Source organism: Vigna unguiculata, chromosome 10, assembly GCF_037176805.1.
Source record: "Vigna unguiculata cultivar grain cowpea cultivar isolate G323 ecotype 2 chromosome 10, ASM3717680v1, whole genome shotgun sequence".
NCBI lineage: Eukaryota > Viridiplantae > Streptophyta > Magnoliopsida > Fabales > Fabaceae > Vigna > Vigna unguiculata.
The window spans coordinates 4,606,145-4,631,715 of record NC_140801.1 but is presented as its reverse complement, the minus strand read 5'-3'; the positions used below and the strand labels follow the sequence as shown (position 1 = coordinate 4,631,715).

The window sequence follows — 25,571 nt, the reverse complement described above, 5'->3', positions numbered from 1 at the left end:
AAAGAACATCCAAACCTAGAAACAAGAGCACGCCCATCAAACGGAAAGAATTGATAAATAGGAGGCGGGTAAGCCCGAATAGCTTCCTCAAAAGCATGATGTAGCGACTTACTATTAATTCATAATGCGAGCTAGCATTTGGGGCTAATGTCTGTAGATGTGATACCTCTTGGTCAGAGACGGAGAATCGCTGTTATCGGATCTGGTAATAAACGTATGCTTAGTAGGGAGGGGCTCGCCCAGATGCTTTGCGAGACCGAATCATTTTGTGTTCGGTTGCGTTATCTACCGCAAAGAGGGACTCCCCCTTTCTATTAGAACAGTGTTAGTTCGCTATTACTGCCGGTCAGGCCGACGAGAATTCTATTCTGATATTGCTATGTGCGCCACTAGAGCTTTGATCATATGCTTTGAGCCGAGTTGATGAGTTTGAATATTCATTCGTGTACGTATGCCATGTAGATTGAAAAGGGAGAAGCCCTCACTGACGGAGTATAAATAGCACACCAAATGGATCATTCAATAGAAAGCCGAAGGCGAAGAGTGAACACCTCCAAAGGGCTGGGTGAGAGAAAGCGTCCTTTGTTGATACCTAGTGTACACCGCCACCTACTGAAATGGATTAATAAACGTGGCTTTCTATTGCTTGTAGCGGCGTTGCTTCCTTTTGTTCACCGCGGCGAAAAATGAAATCTTGAGAAAGAAGGCCTTGTGGGGCATCTCCAGCAGCGCCAAAGAAGGAAGATGGAAAGTCTTCTTTGTAGACTCGCACCGCTCACTTACGGTTTTATACAGAGGGGGGTTGTATTGAAGGGCCATAAGCTTTGAATATGCGTTGGTTCCAATCCGGATCTCGTTGTTTGGGTCTCGAGATGATATTCAGGAGACAAAAGAGCAGAGCTGATAGAAATGCTAATTATAATGGAGATACTAATTCTTTAATAAAGACTTGTGCCCATTGTCCAAGATTCCTTTGTGGGACTTTCTTTTTATTCTTCTTGACTTGACTCAACAACCCTCCAATTCAGGACAGAACTCTAAGGGTATCTCTGAAGATTCAAAATACAGAAGAGCGACTGCCAATCAAGACAATATTGAATTGAAGCACGCGCCTTAGGACCGATCCCAGTGAAATAGGAAAACGAATTCGCGCGCTACCGAGTTTCCTTCATCGATCGGAACAAAACTAGCAAAAGAAAGAGGGAGCTGCGCTATACATAATACAAAGGGACCCAAGCTCTGCCCGAATGATACGATCAGCAACTTCTAGTACCCAAGCTATGTGATCAATAACTATTCTCCTAGAGGCGAATCCCTCAGGGCGCCCTAAGCAACCGAAGGGTAGAGAAGATGAAGAATAAGGGTAATCTAAGCATGCGCCACCAAAAGGAAAGAGAGGACCGATTGATACCAATAGCAAGATACACATCTTTTTTTTTAGACTCCGAGGGTTGAGAATAGTTGAGGATCAGAAGATTGGCCTTAATAGATTAAGTGCAAACTTTCTTTTTTATATTATATATATGAGTAAGCCCCTTCCCTTAGGAACAGAAGTATACACAAGGGGGTAATTTCTCACAATTATTCACGTTCAACTCCAAGATCTAGCAAGCCAACTTCAACCGAAACTGAGTCACATTCTCCCTCTCTTCCTAATGGAGGCACATACCATTCTTGTAACAGTGGATGGATAAAAGTCTCGTAGTCTTTGTTTCTAAAAAGGTCGTGCCCTTTCTACATATATCGAAATTTTAGTCTTTCACCCCTCCTTTATCGAATTAGCTATGGCTAATCTAGTAGAGTAGGGCTAATCAGAAGTTTCACTATGGCGATTGGAAGCGAAGCCTCAATTCAAATCGAGCAGCAGCTTTTCTACACTCAAAGGGAACCCGGCATCCCATTAACTGAGACTTCCTATGCATAGCTGTAGCCTTTCGTCATACCCTTTGGCTACTTAGTGCCTCCACCTACTACTAGGCTGTAATCTTCTTGTTTCTAAACTAAATCGAGGGTCTATGCGGCTCTCTGAATAATAGAATATGTCCACTGTAGTCTATTTGAAGCGTTCCTGCTTGTCTTGAATCAAACGGAATTGAATAACCCTGTGTAGCGGATAGCATGGACTGATTGAAATAGCATACTTGTGCAATGGATCTCGTTTATCTTTCATATGTTAAATGTTCGTGTAGTGAATTCACGGCTAGAGATAGTACATTCTGGGTCGATCAAGGAAGGTAGCGTATACGGGTACTTGGGATTGAGTAGAGCATAGGTTCAATAACCGGGCTTGGAAAAGAGAATGATAATCTCGTTCAGCAAGAGGCTGGGTTTTTGGTCTTTCTACGTTTCCGCTTATGCTCCTTTGGTTAGTACTCCAAATTGGATTTCTTTCTGGTTGGTTCGAAGTAATGCTCCTTTTATTTAGCTATTCCCTACATTCTTTGGTAAAAGTGCTCATGCAGCTTCTAAGGGATGCCTTCCCCACCAAGTTGTTTCAAAGTAAGATCTGTGGATAAACGATGGTTAAGCCGCATCGGTGCGGTCGGGATCGCCCGGTACTTGTGAGGCAGAAGAATCCTTGAATAGAAGATCGAGCTTGTGGAAAGTCTTTTTTTAGTACTTGTTAGCGTCCCTTCCCCCTGAGTTCAAGATGTCCCTTTCCGCTTCTCTTTCAGCAACTTCCGGATTGGTCAAGCCTCGAATCGAATCCTGGATCAACGCCCTTTTTCGCTTAACCCATTCATTCACAGTCGATTCAACTTAAACCAATGTCACATGTCTTGTGAGCATTCAACCATGATCTTCTTTTGTTCACATCAGATCTTTCCTGGTAACTAAGGCAATGAAATTTTATTAATGAATAAATTACCTCATATCTTTCCCTCTGGGTGGGATGATACGAAATAGAGCAGTTGCCAATTGGCATGCGAAACCGAGAAGGAACTTACTTTCATAGACAAGAGCTGACCTTGGGCCAATGACCAGATATTTAAGATTATTAGCCAAAGTAGATAGAGTGAATGGGAATAGTCGAATGCCCTATGGAGTAAAGGGAAGGGGCTTGAGTTCTGAGACGAAGATAAGGCTTCCGGACATATGGAAGAAGGAGGCATCGTAGATGAGGAGATCCAGTTGTGCTTGCTGCCTATCCACTTGGCGAGTAAGAGGCTCTGTGCAAGAGTGGATTTTCAACCTTCTGCCTTTGCTTGCTTCATCTGCAGAGCTAACTCCGGAAGTGACTGCTCTAGCCAATGCGCATGCGTTCCTTCCTAAATGCAATTAGGCTTCTCGCGTTGATCACATAGCTTCTTCTGTAGTGCGTGTATTTAGTGTCTCCTTTGCTGTCCTATCGCGGAGTTATGTACGTAGGGTGCGCGTAGAAAGCTTATAGTGCTCTTCTTTGATTGATTGTAATTGAGTTGACTGACTCAGGAACTTTCCCTTAGGGTGAATGCACTAGGTGAGCGTCTTTCAATGCTTGCTTTTTTAGTTGTTTAGCCTATAGCCTTGTTGCTAAAGCTGTTAGCGCGTAGTCTGTCTCATATACCTCCAAGAGCGGTGAGTGGGTGTAGTAAGATAAGATGTAGGTAGGCATATCTATGTTTGGGCACTGAACATGGTAGCTATAGCGAGGGGAAAGATCCATAGCAAAGACCGGTAAGCTCGCTTCCCACATCCCATTCGATGCTTTCCCTCCTTCTTTATTTGCTTGATGCGCCGCTCGGTGTGCTCAGATGGTTCTGCTTCATGCTCGTCGACTCTGAGTTCGGGTTTCAATGAGTACCACGATCATTCCCGTTAACCAAATCTCTCCATTTTATGATCAATTCATTAGATCCAGCTCCCTGGTAGTTACAAAAGAACATCTTCATTGGGATGCTGTCAGTGAAGAAAAAGAAGTAAACTGTCATACCTGGTTCCAAGGGAAGAGAGCCCCAGTGAAGTAAACCGAGGGCACGAAGCAAGGTATGGTGGGTGCCAGCTACTTTCACTTGTTAGGAGTAGGGGCTGAAAAGAGCTCTTTGTATAGGTTGGGTTTGCTGGGCTTTGATGCTGACCTTCTTTTTTTGAAAAGGGGAAGGTTTGATAAAGGAGCTTTTAAGCCCTTTTGCTGGATTGTTGGTCTGCAGCCCCGCCCTATAGAATAGAATGAATCCAATAAGGAGAGGCCTATGGATGACCGAGCCACTCTTATACTACTCCTTACCTCACCCCCTTCTCACTTAAAGGGCGAAGTCGCTGAAGCGAGTCTAAAGGCCAAAGAGTGATCTTTGAACGTTACTACGCATCCTTATTAATGAATAGGTATAGTGTAAGGTAGGTTTGTTTGGGTATAGCAGGACTTGAACCTGCGACCATTAGGTTAAAAGCCCAATGCTCTACCAACTGAGCTATACACCCCCAAAAAAGATAGATAGTAGTAAATAAAGATTGGTGCAGAAAAGAGGGCGGCCCCTCTTCTCATCATATTAAAGGGGCGCAGCTCTGTATGAGGCTCGTACTGCGGAGCAAGCGAAGAATAAGGGCGCGCGTTAGCACTCCTGCAAGAAAACGGCCTTACTCAACAAGCGCACCTTTATTAGTAAGTTGTTTCCACTCATTGAAGATTCTATCTACAAAAGAAGGTCAACGGGGGATACTAAAGTTGCTCTCACTGACACCATCTACGAGAAGGTGAGGAGGTCGTCTTTCTTTTCTTTCCGGCCGCCATACGGTTCGCCTTAAAGCCGGAGAAAGGGAGGAGCAGTTATCTATGTAATTACGGTCTTTGTTGGCCGTTGTTCCGGTCGAGCACTCTCTTTTCTTTGCTTTGTTCAATAGAGTCTTACCAAACAAGACTGACTTCTTACCAACCCGCGAAGGGTTGTGAAGTTGGACCAGGTACGAAGAATGAATCTATATCTGTGTACAGTACGGAAGTTGCTGGCCGGCGGCCGCTCAACTGTTCGAGCGCAATACAGTGGTGGTTGGTTCCGATTCGACAAGGGTAGAATGCCTGGTCGAAGGTCCAGTACAGTAGGTAGCAGGCGTGTTCGTTTTGGCTCCCGAGCGAGAACGAGAAAGAGGCGCTGCACCATTCTTGCTGCTATGTACGTGAACCTTGACTTGAGAGATTCATCCAATGGAACCCACACTCAAAGGAGGACCACAAGCTCGGGGCTCGACGAAACATAAAATATCAGCATTAAGAAACTGACTTATTGGGGTTAGCAGTGAAAGAAAGAGCCCGGCATTCATATGAATAGCTTAGTCTACTAAAATCAAAGAGGGACCAGCCTCATCGTGGTAATTATCGTTCACCTCTAATGTGACACGTTCCCTCCCAGTTATATGATCCACGGGATCAGTCGGCTAGAGAGCGGGGCTATTCTTCTTCCGGGGAGGGAAAGTCGTCCCCTCTACTGATCGAACCCTCAGTTCGGGGGTCTTCGTCAACATGTTTTGAGGCTCCAGTCTTCGGCGGGTCACCATTACTTGACTTAGAAAGGCGAACATCTAGGCAAGGGAAAGCGCAGTGCGCCTGGTGCAAATGGCTTTTTTCATGATATACCAATCAGAATGGAGGACCCTACCTACGTACATGATTGATAGAAGAACTACGTAGGGGGTCGGTCAACTTGATGCGGGAGAGGCATGAGTGCAGTTCGATCTTGTGGTGTATTCGTTTGTAGTGAGTAGGGCCTCTTTCTCGTTGATCAGTTCGCCTCTGCTCTATTGAAAGGTCTCCATTCCTACGGCGGTTTTGTCAACGAACGCGTCTCGGGCCGGATTGACTAACCTAACCCTTACTTAAGGGGGCCTTGCCATAGTTGGGTGCTCTGCTTTAGTGTGATTTACGAAGGCTAGGCTAGTAATACCAAAAATGAAAAGAGATCGGGGTCGATAGTTGGCAAGGAACTTGATCCCCCCAAAACACAAAAGGGGCAGCTGCGGTCGAACTCGAATTCTGGAAATCAAATAAGTCGGGGCCCTTTTACCTTACCAAGTCTACTGGATAGAAATTAGCAGATCAGGTATAGATACAGGAAAGGCTTTCTCCCTCAGTGGAATCGGTGGAACGCCCTGCTTCCGGCTAAGTATACAGAGTTGGGTCTACCGTTCGTTCCACCGTTACCTCTATTCTATTCCGATCTTTCTTTTCTCCTTTGCTTCCTTGTCTCGTCTATCCTTCTCTGCCTTCAGCCTGTCTTTGAGCTCTATCCCGTCCTTCCTTTGGCTTGCCCTGAGGATTGACTCTCCAAAGTCAGTCGATTTGATCACTGTTCGGTTCGAGTCTTCATCGATCGGGTGGATCTATATGCTGAGGGGGGATGGAAAGGTGGGTGAGTCATGGCTGTGGACAGAGAGAAATAAAGCGGTAGTCTTCCGGTGGAATAGATTTATAGTAAGTGTCTTCTTTCCTTCTCTTCTAGTAAGCGCCGTCAGGTCTCTCTTCTTGGGATATCTTGATCACCAGAAAGGATAGAGATCTTAAGTAGACATGCTTTAGGCATCGATCATCTTCCTAACTACATGGTACTCCCCCTCCCATTACTAGAACCGACGAAAGGGGGTGGAATAAAGAAAATGAGGAAGTGTCCCTTAGAGAAAGAGAGTCCGCTCTCTCATTGTCTGATTGCATCGTAGAGCGTCTGCACCAATTGCTTGGTTGCAGTAGCAGCCCCCTTTCTCCTTCTTTCATATGATAAATTAGAAAGATTTTAAATAGAGTAAGTGTAAGAGCGACTTCAATCTTTATTCGCTAAAAAAGAGAAGCTGGGTTCCGATAATAGTAGTTTCATCTGGATTGGGTTAGTGTTCAGTGTACCTATGCTTCTTTCGATCTGCTTTCTAGTTATGAATAAGACTCGTCTTCAAGTTCAAGTTAATATCATAGATAAAGATAAGAAGTGAAGAAAGACAGAACGAATCTCTTATCGCCATCTTTATCTTTCTAGCAATGCTCTCAACTATTATCTTATTATATATAATACATATCTTTCTTCTCTTCTGCTCTTTGCTATCATAGCCACTTCTACATCAAACTGTGCTGCAACCTTAATCCTAAGAAGACGGGGTAGGACTGGAGTCTTAGGGATCTCTTTAGAATGTGGTGTGCCCTTGGCCGGGGCAAAAAGACAAAAATGATTCTCGAAAGTGGTAGCTCTGCGAAGGTTCCATCTACAGAGCAGGTGGAGAAGGTCGGCGGGCTTCATCTAAGTCCCTATCGGAGGTTCCATAAGGTACATTCACTTTGTTGGGAGGTGTAGACGCTTAAGCTGGGAACGGCAGTAAGGTCCCTCTTGAGATTTGTCACTTCTTGCTTGGCTTGTAAGGTTGTGGCAATAGGAGGTTGGAGCGATGCATGATGGCCGGGAAAAGACGTAGCGCTTTAGAGAAATCGAGATTACACCCTTTTTTATATTATATCCCTGTCACAGAGTTTGGCCAGAAAAAAGGTCACGCTTTGGCCTATAATGAGATAATTAGTTTATGCACGTGGTGGAGCGGGCAGTCTTATGCCCTGGTAATCAAAGAAATGAGTAAAACGGCCCAAATAGCCAAATCGGTAAAAATGGCATAAGAGGCTTTTTATAAGTCCATTATGACGGTTCAGGAGGCTAGAACCGTTGACCTTGAGGATGAAGCATAGCGCTGCTTAAGTTAAGGAAGAGTTCGCTTTTCTTTTGCCGTAGGAGTTGCCGGCAGGTCTACCCCCTCGGAGACGGGTAGATCATCAGTCTGACTACTAATCAGGCCAGCGGAAAGCTAGGCCCTTTCTCACCTGCAGCAAATGAGGAGGGAGGCTGCTTTTAAGTGACTTGACAAAGGATTGGAACTAGGCCAATGCCAATCTCATCTATTGCAGCAAAGAAAGAGGAAAGGGGCGAAGCGTTAGTTTGAATTGAAGTAGAGGAGATGCCATACGGTAGGAGGCAATAATGAATTAAGCCGGTATGAATGGAGCCTTGTTTATTAGGCTAGATCGATGTGATGTATATTTATTGGCTCTAATCCTCGGGGCACCCTATGGCATATCCTCTTTAGAAAGAAGGTTTCATTAGCACACTTCAAATGGCTTCGTTTAGTGTAATCTGGCAACTGCGTATTTGAGAAGAGTCTTTACTATGGATGGGGATATTCATAAAATCTTCCTATTTTATTTTGATTGCATAGGATAGAAAGATGAAAGAGAAAGACAAGTAAATGAAAGGCAAGTCACGGGATCAGAGGATTAGACCGATGTACCATAATAGTGCAGCAAGGAGGAGAGACTAAGCAATCAAAGGGATGCAAGCAAGTCAGCTGTTTCGGTACGAAAGCCTGACAGCAAGCATTCTCGATTGAAGCATGAAAGAGACTTTTTTCGGGGTTTAATAATTCAAAAAAAGAAGTAGTGCTTTATAGAAATAATGGATTAAAGCGGTTTTCTTGCTAATGAGATGAGGGGAAGAGCTGCTTTCGGTCTCGGTCCAAGGCATTCTCTCAAGTAGCAAAGGCAAGACGGAAAAGCAGGTGTTGTCGGCCTTTCCGCTGCTATTGGTTTACCGCTACAGGATTTGCGCTCTCCAAGCAAGCATTAAGATCAGGCATGTAGGAAGTAGGGTAAAAAAGTAAGCATGAAGCTTTGACATAAGGTTTGTCTTCCTCTACCGACCGATGGTCTCAACAAAGAGCTCTGTGTCGGAGCGCACTTGTTTGACAGAAAATCGCCTGGCGGCCAACACTCTACCGCCAGGCGCCTCCTGCGAACAGTGGCTACTGCTGTCCTGTTGTTGATGAGCTGCTAGGCAGTAGTCTCAGTGCCGCGGTGCGTGAAAAATTGCATGATACCTTCTGCCTTTTCAGCCATCCTTGGCTGCTAATGCATTTCATTTGAGTCCCTCTAAGGTTTGAACCCACACCCATGCAATTGCCACTCAATGTCAAACCATGCAACCAATTCATATCTCATACTAATCAATACAATTCAATTATTATAAAACTCCACAACTTCTTTAATACACATAAAAATAATACAAATTTAATAACACACAAAAATAGCATACAAAGGACTTGAACCCAAGTCCTCTCACACAATCAAAGTACTCTCAACCACATGAGCTAGCACTTTTCCACATCACAACATTCCGCATTTATTACCTTAAAGATTCCTTTTTACCCGCATTAATTAAATAATTATTTAATTTTTCTCGGGTCTTACAGGTACGGGACGGATATTTATCCAGCGGGTAGGGTACGGGTAGTAGTTCCCCCGTACCCTACCCGCCCCGTTGACATCCCTACTTATATGACTCATTACTCTTTATGTAAATATTTGTATTAACTAGTTGATTTGTTTCCTTTATGGAGTACATGTTGTATATATAAATATGACTCTTCCTATCAGTAATAACATACAGAAAAGTTGCTCCCTATTTTCTCATTCTCTATTAATCCTTCTATTCTTCTCTCAATTATTAGCTTTATTTTATAAAAATTTAATTTTATAAAATCAAATATTTATATTAAATTTAATTATCTTTTTATAATTTTAAATTAATTTAATAAATATATTATAATTTTAAACTTTTAAAATCATGTGCCCTATGCGTTGCACAAGTATAAATACTAGTTTTAAACATGTTTCAGGATAGCATGAGTTATTTATATCATTTGACATATTTCCGCTTCAATGTTAGCTGAAAAACACGATGTTTGTGTTATGCTTTATATCATTTGACACATCTCCTTCTTAAATATTTAAAGTCATAAAATACTTTTTACCATAATAACTTAATTGCCATATTTTAAAAAATAAATATGCACGTACTTAAAAGCATTGATTAAACAATTACGATTATATTTTTTTACTAAGTATGTAAAAGTGAAATCCCTAGTAAAAGTTCAATCTATTTTTATTTTCATTTCTTATTAGAGGGTGGAGGATCATAGATAGACATGTCAAAGTGAGCCAACCCAACTCACATGGGTTGTCTCACCACGAGCCGGGTTGAAAATGAGTGAACCCAACCTGGCTCACTTTATGGTGAGCTAGAAATTTTGCAACTTGGTTCAACCCACCACGGGTTGGTGGATTAAGTGGGTTGACTCACCAACCCACATAAAAAAATTATTATCTATTTTTAAGTATTCAAATATTTAAATAATTTTTTAAGCAACCCATGAGATGACAATCACAGTAAAATCAAGATCCAATGTCTTCATCATGCTCATCACTAATATATGATGAATTGTTTCCAAGAAAGTGTCTATATGGTCCAAGAAAACATGGCTAATATTATACATTTTCATTCATGCTACTCAACAAAATATAAATAAAAACTATATATTTTTGTTATGCTAATTTAGAAAAAAAAATGTTTATTAGACGGTTGCTTGAGTAATTTACTGTAAAGATTATAGTTAAAGATTAAAGTATCAATTTATTTAACTTGATAATCAAATTAATTAAACATTTAAATTATTCAAATATTATGGAGAAACATTATAGCATTTAAATATATGAAATTATGAACCTATATAATTAGAAGTAGTAAATAGTTATTAAAAAAAATTTGAAAATGTTGGTGGGTTAAATGGATCAACCCACCTTCAACCCGGCTCGAACCCGTTTAACCCGTGGGTTGAGTGAGCCGGGTTGAGTTCAACCCACTTTCAAAAAATTGATTTTTCTCAACCTAACCTGACTTGAACCCGTGGTGAGCCATGTTAGCTCACATGTTGAAACTTATTTTGACATCTCTAATCGTATGTTCAAGGAATAATTTTTATTTCTTCATAAAACCAGTGAACTCTATGTGACTAAGCTTAAGTACAAGCAAGTTATTAAGGCTTACATGTAAAATATTTTCTAACATTCAGAAAGAATGTAAAATAATAGTGATATTAGAATAAAGGGAAATGAAAGTGAGTATTTCCATTAGTATGGTTTTTCAATCTCACTGAACAATGTTGAACAACACGAAAAGTATCTTCACTTATCTTAGAAGAGTTACTTATGAGGGGTGCAAACAGAGGCACCTAGTGTTAGTGTTGCAGTGTCATGCGGGGATGAAGGAGGAGTTGAGCCTTATGACTTTTGTTTTGAAGAAATTGGGTTGGGTTGTACATTCTACATGGTGCACCCCTTTTTATTTTTCTCATACTTGTGCTTTTTTTTCGTTTTTATTTGCTTTTTGTTGTGCCATTTTATTTTATACACCATTGTCGACGACCTTTTATTTGTTTGTTTTTTATTTTGTTTTTGGCTATGTTGTTTCCACCTCTATGCTTTACTAATTCACACCACCATTTTTCTTTTTCTTGTGGGTAGAGCTATCAATTTGGCCTAAGCCACAGGGTTTGCTCTTGGCCCACATGGGTTAAGGCCAATAAATTCCACTGGGCCAAAACGCTCACATTAAGGAAGCCCACAAGACCAAAAACTCCACAAAACCTTTGTAGGCCAGAGCCAGTCCATGGACTTTCTTCTTAAACATGAAAAATATATTAGTTTTTAAAACATATTAAACTTTTTGTCTTCGGCTCATGACCAACACGTCTAGGACGTCTAGGTCATTAGGCCGACCAGGCCCTCTAGGTTGTTGGGTCGGCCAAGCTTGCCTGGTTCGTCAGGTCAGTCAGGCTCGTCTGATTCGTTGGGCCGAAATGACCCGTCTAGGTTGTCGAGACCAACCTGTCTAGGTTGCTAAGACCAACCCGTTTGGTTCGTCGGGCCGAGTTGGTCCTTCTTGGACGTCAGGCTGGACCGGTGTTTTTGGGTCTTCAGCTTGTCTTTGTCGTTGGCTCAGGCCGGCCTGTCTGGCTCTTCATGCCAGGCTGACCGATTTGGATCATCGGTCTGGATCGACCCGTATAGGTTGTCGGGCCAAGCGAACCCATCTAGCTAGTTTGTCCAGGATGGCCCATCTAGGTCATCGGCCCGAATTTGCGTTGTCGGGCCAAGCAACCCTATCTAGGTAGTCGGGCCAAGTAGGCACGCCTGGGTTATTTGCCTGGGCCGACCTGAAATGGGTCGACTTGATCTTGTACTTTGACTCAAAGTAGTACTTTTAGGGGGGCTAACCCACCTTAGCCCTACCCCTAATCCACCTGAGAGGTGGCTTTGGGGGCTAGGGTTTTTTTTTGCCCCCTCATTTAGGGGACCTTAAAATGGGACTTAATGAAGAGTGAGTCAGGGGCCAAATTGACACCTCTACTTATGTGCTAGTCTTTTCTAGCCCTTCGGGTATGGTTGACACGGCCCGACCAATAGGTTTTCCTTTGACATTGCATTTCTGTGTTATTTTTTAGTTAGGCAGTGTGTGCATAGATCTTGGGGAGTTGTGATAGAGGGCAACCTATTCACCATTTGTTTAGAAACTAGTGTTTTCAAGCCGTCATAACTTAAATGTCATAGTCGATTATGTCATAGTTGAGAATCACGTTTCTTTTCCACTTGAAAAAATGTGTTTTGTTGCTGCCATAGTGGCTGTCAATACAAACATCTTGTTGCGGTTCATATTCACTTCCATAATCAACCGTCTTTCAGGATGAACAACATTGCATTTGTTGTTCTAAATTGTTATAGTCAAGCCCTTTTATTGAAGTTGTCCTATACTCAATAGGTCATTCTTGAGTTCAGGAACGTAATACACCTGAGAGATTATATGTTTGATACCATTCACAACCATCTAAATGTTGCCTTTCTCCATCATAACAATACGTACATCATTCTTGAGCTTTACTTTGTGGCAAAAATTCTCAACTAGTTGTGAGAACCATTCTTTATTACCACTCATGTGGTTATTACATCCAAACTCTAGAAACCACTTATCCTTCTTCCCTTCCTTAACATCTACGAGGGCCATTAACAAGAGTTCACCCTTTTGTTCCACTTCATCTTCTACTTTAGCATAGTTTGCCTTATTCTCCCACATAGGACACTTGTATTGAAAGTGCCCAAGTTTGTAACACTTAAAGCATTCAACCTCCGCTTTGTTAAATGGTTATCTTCCCTTTCCTCTATTTCATAAAGATCCTTTACCTCTTCCTCTTCCACTACCTTTCCCATTTTTTTCATTTGTCACAATGTGCATAGCCTGCTCTTCTTCTACAACAAGCAGCATTCGTTGTTTGTGAAGTTAATCTATTGTCATCACTTCCATGTTGTTAGATTCTTCAATGAAGTACACAATGTAATTAAACTTTGTTGTCATAGATAGCATAATTTTTGCAATTATGACGTTCTCCCACACGTTTTCAGTGCATGCTTTCATGCTTTTAGCAATCTTCAAAGTCCAAGCAAAATGTGAGTTCACTAATTCTCCCTCCTTCATTTGCAGCGATTCAAAGTCCTTGCGCAAAGCTTGTAGTTGTGTCCATTTAACACCTATTGAGCCCTGAAATTTTTTCTTCTTTGAGTTCCATATGTTTTTGGATGTTTCATCATTAAGAATAGTAACTAAAATTTCTATATCAATTGCTTGATAGCAATAGTTCATAATATTCATAGATGCTTAACTTTTGTTCCTCCATTAACTTGATTTCTGCTTTTGTTGCATTGACTTTATGAGAGACATCTTCAATTCCATTCTCTACCAAATTTCAATACTCCTTTGATAGAAGAAATTTCTCCATCAACTTTGTCTAGTGATCATAGTGTCCATAAAATATAGGAATTGTTGGCTGCACATACTATACTTGAATTCTACTATTGTTTCACGGTTTTCAAACACTCACATTTGTAGTTCACACATGTTTTCTCTCACTCTCACCCCATTTCAGACCCCGCACAGATTGTCTCTCACTCTCACTAGATGTTAGTCTCACTCAATTTTTGGTCCCTGTGAAGGAGCTTTTAGCAAATTGAGAACCCTAAACACAACAAGTAAGATATTTTTTTGAAATTCAGTACTTAAGATTTGTTACTGAATACAAGAAGATAATACAATCTTATAGCCCAGTAAAAAAAACAAAATCTCAACCCACTACTTTTACATAGTAAACATGGATAACTAGATCATGAGCTAGATTTTAGCTCCATCTTAGTAACCAGAAGCGACTTTAGAGTTTAGGAGGATCAAAAGCAAACTTAAAAAATGAGACATTTTATTTAAAATTTATTTTGAGTTTTTTTAATGCAAAAAATTAGGCCTTTGAATATCATTTGATGAAGAAAAGTGCCTAGAATGTATATCCTTAGGAAAATCTATATCATTGATTTTAATAGAACCTTTTTTTACACATAAATTTCTCAAATTTGTATCAATATTCTTCCATTGGCTTGGATCATATATATTTTTATCAATAGTAGGATCATCATCTAATCTCTCAATCTCCTCATTATTATCATGGGTTTAAGAATCAGAATTATCATTATCAATAACTACTTCTTTTTTTCTATTGTTGGTTTCACCTATATCTATTTTGTTATTATATTTCCTTCAAATAGAACCCACATGTATTTTCTGTTAGGATATTTTGTTTTATGGTTATGCACATTTCTGCACGTTAGTTTCTTTTAAATTATTTAAATTCATTTATCCTTAATTTTAGGAGTTAGTTATCATATGTAGAACATGGGTATGTTATGATTTAGTGGCCTATAGTTTAGGAGAATATTTGTTATGTATAAAACTTATAAATAGAGATGGCAAATAAACCCGTCCCCGTGGGTATTGCCCGAACCCGTCCCCGTTTTGACGGGGAATCCCCGCATTGACTGGGTATGGGTATGGGTATGGGGAATCCCCGACTTTTTCAGTTGGGTATGGGGATGGGTATGGGGATGGACATATCCCCGCCATAATACCCATCCCCGCCATATCTCCATTCTCGTTTAAATTATAAAAATATTCACAATTAATTAAGTAACCCTATATATATATATATATATATATATATATATATATATATATATTTTATTTCTTTTAATTATTTGGTTTGTCATGAAACTTATTCGCATCTCCAATATATTTTTTTTCTTATCATAACTTTTATGTAATTATGTTAGAATGATGTATGTTAATTAAAAAAAATTCTGCTCACATTTGAATATTTCTATTATTTTTTAATATTTTTATTTATTATATATTTTCTTTTCACATTATACTCACAATTTAAGGTAATATAAAAAAAATTCTTTACTTATTATTATTATTATTATTATTATTTGTTTAATTTGAATAACTCTTTTGTTTCATTAAAATAATTTTCGTTATTTTTCAACCATTGAGTATATATGTTGATATTTTTCATCTTATCATACTTTAATTATACATTTGATTTCCTTTGTGCGATTTCTTTCAATAGTCCCTCAAATTATTTCTAAAACACACATTTGTTAGTTTTTTAATATTTTTTATTTATTGTTTATTATTTTCATCATGTAGAATAATATTTCGATATATTCTATCTAATTTTTTATTATTTTATAATCCATTATTAATCATACTGTAATTTTTTCACTTAAAATTATGTTTGAAATGATTAAAATTATATATATATATATATATATATATATATATATATATATATATATACATACATATACATACACATATATATACACATATACATATATACATATATATATATATATATATATATATATATATATATATATATACATATACATACACATATATATACACATATACATATATACATATATATATATATATATATATATATATATAATGATATTTAGGAATAGTATATGATATTTCACTACAAGAAAAACATGAAATAGTGACTGATTTAGTCATTAACCCATATCAGTCACTATTTTTCGTCATTGGTAGTAATAGTTGATTTATTGTCTAAATCAGTGATTAAATTAATGACCGATTATATATAAACATATATATATATACATATATATGTGTATATACATATATATGTGTATATATATATATATGTATATATACATATATATATATATACACATATATATGTATATATATATATGTATATATGTATATATATATATATATATATATATATATACATATATACATATACATATACATACATATATATATATATAGATATATATATGTATATATATAGAAATATGTATATATAAATATATATATATATATATATATGTATGTATATGTATGTATGTATGTATATATATATATATATAATGATATATAAGAATAGTATATGATATTTCACTACAAGAAAAACATGAAATAGTGACTGATTTAGTCATTAACCCATATCAGTTACTATTTTTTGTTATTGGTGATAGTAGTTGATTTATTGTCTAAATCAGTGATTAAATTACTAATCAGTGAATGAATTGGTACTTGATTTAGTGACCAATTTAATTACTAATTTATTTGTAATTTGATGACAAATTTTTTGGTCACTAATGATATTTCTATTTAATTTTAACCACTTCAAACATAATTTATCATACCTTAATTATACATTTGATTTTCTTTGTGCGATTTCTTTCAATAGTCTCTCAAATTATTTCTAAAACACACAGTTGTTAATTTTTTAATATTTTTATTTATTGTTTATTTTCATCATGTAGAATAATATTTGATATATTCTATCTAATTATTTATTATTTTATAACTCATTATTAATTATACTGTAATTTTTTCATTTTAATTGTATAAATAACTTTTATTTACTACAATATAAAAATTTAATGTAATTGCTATGAATATTTTTTTGTCACTATCCAACATCTATTGAAGTTCAAAAGATACAAAATCTATGTCAAAATTTTATTATTATATTTATTATTTGTTCTTTGTATCATTTTGATCAAGTGACGTATTATAACTTTTATTAGTGTGTAAAAAAGAGATTCATTAGAATTTAAATAATTGAAGTAAACAAACATTTAAAATATATTTTAATTTGAATATTTATTTTCCTTTTATATTTTTTTAAATATTTTTTAATTTTATCAACTAAGTTCATCAATGTTATAGTTTACAAATTTAATAAATGTTTTGTTTCTCATAAAATTTTATTTGATATTCTAATATAAAATGTAGACAATTATAATTTATTTTAAAGTATTTGATATGGAAGAAACAATCATCCTCCTAATATTGAATATTTGATAATATTATGTTTTCTTTACCGTAATTTTTTTTCTTTTATAAAAATTAATATTGAAGTAGTTAGAACATGGGTACGGGTATGGGTACGAGATTATACCCGTCACCCGGTGGGGATGGGGATGAGACAAAAGTTTGATACCCGTTGGGTTTGGGTATGGGGATGTGGATAAATTTTTTATGCGGGGATGGGTATGGGATAGCGAAACCCGTCCCCGCCCCGCCCCGTTGCCATCCCTACTTATAAAAGGGTTGTTATTTTTCATGAATAAACAAGCAGTAGTTTCTCTTTTACATATGTTTTGTTCTATGGCATCTCATTTGACATTTTCTAATTCATTTTTCTTTTCTATTGTTATAAATTTATTCATAGCTCCTTTTTATCATGCAATTAAAACTTCTGATTCAAACTTTCTAGTTGACATATCTACATATTTGTATATAAAATAAAAAATTATAATATATAAAATATTACTAAATATAAGTATATGAAACAAATGAGCTAAAACAATAATACATGTTTCAGATTGTCAGGAAAGTAAACTCAACATTGACTTATAGTGTCTTGAAGTCTCAAGTCTCTTTCTCCTTTTCAAGTCTTAACTTTTTCATAAACCTGCAGAGTTTATTTTAAAATTAATCATTAATAAAAATAATTAAAAAAATTATTATTCTTTTCAACTCGATAGTAATTTTTTTATCCCTAAACTTAAATTATCTTTCTACACAAAACTCAACTTTGAATTATGCTCAAATTAATTTATTATCCACCAAAAAAAGACTAAACATTAATCTAATTAATAGTTTTGTAGAAAAATTTCAGTTACTCGTTAAGATATATGCAAAAAAAAAAAAAAAAACTCTCGAGAAACATGTAAATCTAAAAGTACCGAAAAACAAGATTGGACAAAAGAAACGTATTTCTAATTCTAATACAAATCCAACAAATAGAATAAAAACAATAGTATCACAACTAGAAAGAAAAAACATACTACCATAAATGAGGATGAAAAGATTGGTACGTACTGACAACACGAGATTCAAGAAATATAATCTGCCAAAACTCTAATCCTAAAAAGGAACTCTAGAATATAAGAAAGCAAAGAGAGACATCAGAAGTCACAAAGAGATCAAAGAATAAAATAGAATCAAGATTGATTATAAGAAATAAAGATAATTGATCATAATTTTTCTCCTAAACAAAATCATAATTTATTAAAAAATATTTTAACTCATTAAATATCATTTTTAATACCAATAAAAATTAACAAACATTAATAATAATTTAATTAAAATTTATTTTCACACATAAATTTATAATTAATTTAATACAACTATATTAATAATAAAATATTATTTTCGAGGCTTTTTTTTTTCTTAAACAAAATTTTATAATTAATTTAATAGAAGTATATTATTATTAAAAAAGTTGAGATTTTTTTTCTTAAATATTAATCAGTAACAAATTCTTTTGTTAAGACCCTATTTTTTAAAGACTTAAAGCGAGTGACACACTTCATTTATCCTTGAACCGGTGCTTGCACTAACAAATCTGACTTGTTAAAAAACTGAACAACGATAACGTGCAACACGATCGATAAAAGGAAGAATGTGAACGTGCGGCACGGTGGTTGGAAGGAAAAGGGGACGCGCAAAGAAGGCAAAAGAATTAGCTTTAAATTAAATAATCCATAAAATTAGTTTTGGAAATGCAGGAAGAAATTTACTGGAACTAATTACCAAAGAATACAGTTTCCTCACACAACTAATATATTCCTTGATAAGCTTTAGTTGTTACGTCAAATACGGACAGAAAATTCACTTCCAAAAGACTTTTAACAGTTAGATGAATAAATATTAATAAATAATAAAATATTAATAATAATATTCAAATTTGTAAAGTAATATTTATAATATATATCATAATAAAAAGATTTAACAGACTTAATTAAGATGAATTCTGAATAATTTTAATATTATTTTAAGATAATAAATTTTAAATATAACTCAATTCTTCAAAATTATTTAATAAAATGAAGTTCATATATTCTTAAATCAATAATCAAATAATTATATATATATATATATATATATATATATATATATAAAAGTAAATATTAATATCTTGATCTTCAAGTGTATATCCTCTTCATTTCTACTTTTTATTGTTCTTATATTAGCGTATTTTTACGATTAACACACACATACACTAAACAATTGTTAAATCCAATCCTCTTCAAAATAAAAATATTTATCACAAATTTTGACGACTTAAAAATATATGAATCAGCCATACCTACTGTCAGTGGCAGAGCTTTAAACATGAGAGGTCTTGGTCCTACAATCCTTTTTCCATCATAAATAACCTTTTTTATTTTAATATATTTTACATTCAATAAAAAAAATGGTTATCATTTTAAAACATTTCTTGATCAGTTAGTCCCTACACTGGTTTCATCGTGCTTTTAGTTTATTAAAAATATTTTTATCACTTATTTACTTTTTAAGATGTAATTTATATCTTAAATTTAAATTGTTTTGATATTGATTGGTATAAGATTGAATAAGTCGTTTATACCTTATTACACGTGAAGTCATTGCATTGATATTACCAGTCCAAAAGAAAAAACAAAACCAGTACAATAAATCATTGGAAGTATCAACTTTTTTTAATAAAGAAAAACGTCAACAATTTTTTTAAACTTCACTTGAGTTGGTTAGAGATTACGCGTGAGTATACATAAAGGAAATTAAACCTCTTAGTTTAATAGAAAGGATGAAGATGACAATTTTACCCTTTATTTTATATTAAATAAAATGATGTAAGAGATAAAATGCAATTTAAATTATTTATTTTCTATTAAATCACGCAACTTCTTTTATATTTTTGTATTTCTGTTCTACCAAGTAATCAAATATTTAATTTTATTTCTGATGTATTCGTTCGTATTTTCATGTCGGAGTTCTTTCTACTATTCTAAACATATCATATGCGAATTGTCCAAATTCTATTTTAGAATTCATTCAGAAGACTAAAAAGCAGAAAGTGGTGTGCTGGGTCTTCTCTCTGCATTTCTGCATTATTGGTTTCCCTTCCCCAACGGTTGACCTGAATTGTTCTGATGGACTTTAAATCTTCGCCGTCGTTCTCGAAATCGAAACACCAACGGATTCACGACGTGTTCATCAACTTCAGGGGAGAAGACACCCGCAGGAAGTTCGTTTCTCATCTCCACTATGCGCTCTCAAACGCTGGAGTCAACACCTTCTTTGACGAGGAGAATCTTGTCAAAGGAATGCAGCTTCAAGAACTCATGCGAGCTGTAGAAGGATCTCAGATAGCGATTGTTGTTTTCTCCCAAACCTACACTGAGTCAACTTGGTGCCTTGACGAGCTTGAACAAATCATCAAATGCAACCAAACTCAGGGTCAGAGTGTTCTCCCTGTGTTTTACGAGATTGATCCATCCGATGTACGTCATCATAAGGGTGATTTTGGAAAATCGTTGGAAGAAGCTGCTCGGAGAACCTATTCAGGAGAACAACTGGAGCGTGCCTTATCACGGTGGAAGCGTGCACTCAACAAAGCTGCTGGTATCTCTGGTTGGGATGTCAGAAATTTCAGGTAAACCAATGACTCCTTCGTAATTTCTTTGGTTTGAGACTGAATGAAAGATATGTTAGTGACTGTTTTATAATTATTGTTGAACTTGAAGGAATGAAGCTGAACTAGTGAGACAAATCGTTGACCGTGTTCAGAAGTTACTGGACTACGAAGTGTTGTCTATTACAGAATATCCTGTTGGACTAGAATCCCGTGCGCAAGAAGTGATTGGACTCATTGAAACTCGTTCCACCCAAGTGTGTATGATAGGGATTTGGGGTATGGGGGGATCGGGGAAAACTACCGTTGCAAAAGCTGTCTACAATCAGATTCATCGTAGATTCATGGATAAAAGTTTCATTGAGAATATCAGAGAAACCTGTGAAAATCATGGTAGAGGGTATGTTCCTTTGCAAGAACAGCTTCTTTCAAATGTCCTGAAAACGAAGGTGGAGATACATAGCGTTGGGATGGGGACGACTATGATAGAGAGCAGACTTGCTGGAAAAACCGCACTCATTGTACTTGATGATGTGAATGAGTACAACCAATTAAAAGCTGTGTGTGGAAATCGTAAGTGGATTGGTCAAGGAAGTGTAATAATCGTTACAACTAGAGATGTTGGCCTCCTTACTCGACTTGAGGTTGATTATGTTTATGGGATGGATAAAATGGACGAAGATGAGTCCCTTCAGCTTTTCAGTTTTCATTGTTTTGGAGATTCAAAACCAAAAGAAGACTTCAGTGAACTTTCAAGAAACGTTGTTGCTTATTGTGGAGGACTACCCCTGGCTCTTGAAGTGCTTGGTTCTCACTTATTTGACAAGTCGTCAAAGAGAGTGTGGTTAGGTGTATTGTCGATACTAGAAAAAATTCCCAATGATGAGGTTCAGCGGAAATTAAGAATAAGCTTTGATAGTTTAAGCAATGAGATGGAGAAGGATATATTTCTTGATGTATGTTGTTTCTTTATAGGTAAAGACAGAGGTTATGTCACAGAGATACTAAATGGTTGTGACCTATGTGCTGATGTTGGAATACCGGTTCTCATAGAACGTAGCCTCATAAAAGTAGAAAAGAACAACAAACTTGGAATGCATCCTTTGCTACAAGAAATGGGAAGGGAAATAATTCGTGAGAACTCACGAAAGGAACCTGGGAAGCGCAGTCGACTGTGGTTTCAAAAGGATGTAGTTGAAGTATTGACAAAGAATACTGTAAGTACATTTCCTATGCACGGTTTTCATTTTCTTTCAAAAGATTTTTCTTTTCCATGTTTAATATAAGTGCAGTTAACCTCAGCTGAGCCAACAAAAAACACTTCTCGATTTATTTCCCTCTGCTCTTTTCATCACAGGGGACAGAAACTATTGAGGGATTGGTTCTGAAAATGCATTTAACCAGCAGAGATTGCTTCGAAGCCGATTCTTTCCAGAAAATGGAGAGTTTGAGACTGTTGCAACTCCATCATGTACAAGTTGCAGGAAATTATGGGTACCTTTCTAAGCAACTGAGATGGATATCTTGGCAAGGCTTTCCTTCATATTTTCTGCCAAACAACTTTTGTATGGATGATGTAATTGCGATTGATTTAAAACACAGTCATCTTCGATTCCTCTGGAAACAAACCCCGGTATTTATAACATGCCCTTTTCTTGTAAATTTATAGATTGATTAAAATAGAAATAGTAATTGTTTCTATTTACTACTATTCATTTTTTATTTTATTCTCTAATATTTGTTCATAAGAAAAACCAATCTTGTTGTAGGATTTGAAGTGGCTAAAAGTCCTTAATCTCAGTCACTCCATGTACTTGGCGGAAACCCCTGACTTTTCGAGACTACCGAGTCTTGAGCAGCTCATTCTCAAAGATTGTCCAAGTTTATTAGAGATACACAACTCCATTGGAGGTCTATGTAATATTATATTGATAAATTTGAAGGATTGTACAAGCCTAAGCAATCTCCCCAAAGAGATATATACGTTGAAATCTGTGAAAACATTCATCCTATCTGGTTGTTCAAAGATTGACAAATTAGAAGAAGATATAGCACAGATGGAATCCTTGACAACTCTAATGGCTGATAATACTGCTGTGAAAAAAGTCCCCTTTTCAATAGTAAGCTCAAAAAGCATTGGATATATATCCTTATGCGGATTTGTAGGACTGGCACGAAATGTTTTTCCTTCTATCATCCAGTCTTGGATGTCACCAACAATGAATCCCCTCTTTTTTATTCGTCCGTTTTCTGGCACATCATGTTCTCTGGTTTCCATGAATACACAGAATAATACTTTGGGTGAACTTGCACCAATGCTTAGAGGCCTTTCAGATCTTCGAAGTGTTTTGGTTCAATGTGAGACAGAGTTTCAACTATCTAAACATGTAAAAACAATTTTGGTCGAAGATGTTGTAAATTTTACAGAATTAGGAATTTCAAGGCATCAGTTGAGGTCTTCTTTGATTGGAGTTGGAAGTTACAAAGCATTCTTTGATAATCTCAGTGATCAGATATCTGAGGTTAGTTCCTTCTCTAGTTTTTACCTTTCTCTACTATACCTTCACTGTTCATTTCAGTTACTAGTAAAGAGAACATGAAATAATCCTTATGATGCGTCTAAAAGAAAATTCAAAAACCACGTTTTCGTTTAAAAGATCATGTTAAGCCAGCAATTTAATTGCCACTTTCTTCTACCTACACTTGTTTCGTGTTTGTTAGAATAGAACATGAAAGAAAGTTGAAAGATCTCTCAGAGATAAACAGAAATGCATTATAAATTCATACTGATGTGCTGTTAATATAAATACAGAACAAAACTATTAACCAAATTTGTTTGAATTAGTTATCGTTGTTGTGTTTCAATTTATCCAATAAGTGGTCGGGGATTAAATCTCCAGGTTTCTATGTATAGAAAAATATTTGTTAAAAGATGCTAGTGTCATAGATGAATACCTTTCAATATTTCAAAAACTTAGACCTGAGTTTGTGATGAGAAAACGGAAGTTGGGAAATGAGATCAAATTAGATTCTTATAACTCAACTCCATAAATTTCCTACAAAAAGAAACATTCTATAGGTTAAATTATGTGTCACTCTGGACCATCATAATAAGAACTTCTAAATTTCATACTAATTCCCACTAAATAAGTCTTTAATGTCCACTGAGTAATCTTTAATATGTCGAATACTAATTAAGTCCCACTAATGTAGCAATAAATCTTACGGTATACATCATTATTTTACTTATGAAAACATGAATGATTCACCTTCTTGTAGTTTTTAATCTTGGCATGTGACTATTAGGTTCTTAATTAAAAAAAAAATATAAATTACAAAGAAAAAATGAGAAATTAAATCATATCAGTTTGCCTACCCCAAAAGTTATACAATTCACTTTTATTTTATTAAAAATGCTCATTTTGTAATTTTGGAATGATAAGGTGAGGAGTCCATTGCATAAATGACTAAGTTTGTTTTCTCATGTTATAGGGATTGGCAACCAATGAGGCATGTGAAGTTGTACTTCCAGGTGACTATTATCCTTATTGGTCGGCCCATACAGGTGATGGACATTCGGTGTATTTCACTGTGCCTGAAGACCGTGGCATGAAGGGAATGGCTTTGTGTATTGTTTATTTCTCAAACCCCGAAATGAAGCCGACCGAATGTTTCACTAGTGTCTTAATTGCTAATTACACAAAGCGCACCCTGCAGATACACAAGCAAGACACTGTGATTTCCTTTAATGATGAAGATTGGAAGGAGATAATATCACATTTGGGAGGTGGAGACAAGGTGGAGATTTTTGTGACTTTTGGTGATGACTTGGTGGTCAAGAAAACAGCTGTCTATCTGATGTATGGCGAATCACATGACATACAAATTAAGCCCACGAATTCTGAACCGAATGATGTAGAAATTGAGCCGAAGCATTTTGAATCAAATGATATCGAAATTGAGCCGTTGCATGGTGAATCAAATGGTATCGAAATTAAGCCGATCCATTCTGAAGTAAATGACATCAAAATTGAGCCCATGAATTCTGAATCAAGTGTCTTGCCAATGAAGTCTGATCCTAAGCCAAACGGAAATGGCTGCATTAGATTCTTCAAGAAATTTGCAATGTGTGAATGGTAAGTTATATTCATATCCCTTTTATGTGAACAATTCAGAATCCCTTGTGTTGTGGAATTAAATCGTGGTGTCCTTGATTGCATTCAATTTCCTTCTATCTTTTTCTTGTTTTTATTTTGAGTACCTTATGGTTGGAAAATTCATGTTTATTTTCCTCTGTTTCTCACTGTAACCGTTATGCCTCTTTGGTTGTCCTTGATCTTTTTGTTGTATTTTCTTTGTAGTAGTTATTTATGAAAATTGTTTTCCTGTAAATTGATTTTAACACTCAACAAGCCGGTGGTCATGCTCACCCACACGACTTCATGAATTGATGTCCACTTTTCTCCTTCTACACTTTTTGTAGAAAGAATGGGGTTGAAGTAAATGTTACCTTCATTTTATAAATTGTCAAACTGAATCTACTAACAAAAAATAACTTAATCTATAGGGTCTTGATTAGGATTATGTATATAACTATGTATGCACCCATACAAATCCTAAATCACAGGAATAGTCACACAAATGTGTAGAGAATATTATTTAATATTTTTTTATTTAAATTAGTTTTTAGAAAATATTTTAGTTTTAGATATATGTTTTATTTTTAAAAATTAGTTATTATTTTAGGTTAAGATTGAAATATTCTAAATATTTTATACTTGATATTTTGCTCAATATATAAAATATATCAATAAAATACAAAAATATATTCTTTTGTATAACATATTACATATATCTCTCGTATATTTCATATCTTTCATATTTTCAAGAACTCTAAAAATTCTAACAAAATG

The 25,571-nt window shown here is 35.9% G+C and overlaps 1 protein-coding gene and 1 non-coding gene across 2 annotated transcripts; one reads left to right on the top strand and one right to left on the bottom strand.

Annotated features, from left to right (window-relative positions):
* Positions 1-4,328: 4,328 nt before the first annotated feature.
* On the bottom strand, positions 4,329-4,401 carry TRNAK-UUU (transfer RNA lysine (anticodon UUU)). The gene has a single exon. It is a non-coding gene; the product is annotated as a tRNA-Lys (tRNA).
* Positions 4,402-20,063: 15,662 nt separating this feature from the next.
* LOC114166731 (disease resistance protein RUN1-like) lies at positions 20,064-25,105 on the top strand. Its single transcript, XM_085668176.1, has 5 exons — positions 20,064-20,679; positions 20,771-21,875; positions 22,016-22,291; positions 22,428-23,180; positions 24,151-25,105. The coding sequence occupies exons 1-5, from the start codon at positions 20,177-20,179 to the stop codon at positions 24,796-24,798; spliced, it is 3,285 nt and encodes a 1,094-aa protein (XP_085524302.1). The 5' UTR covers positions 20,064-20,176; the 3' UTR covers positions 24,799-25,105.
* The last annotated feature ends 466 nt before the right edge of the window (positions 25,106-25,571 follow it).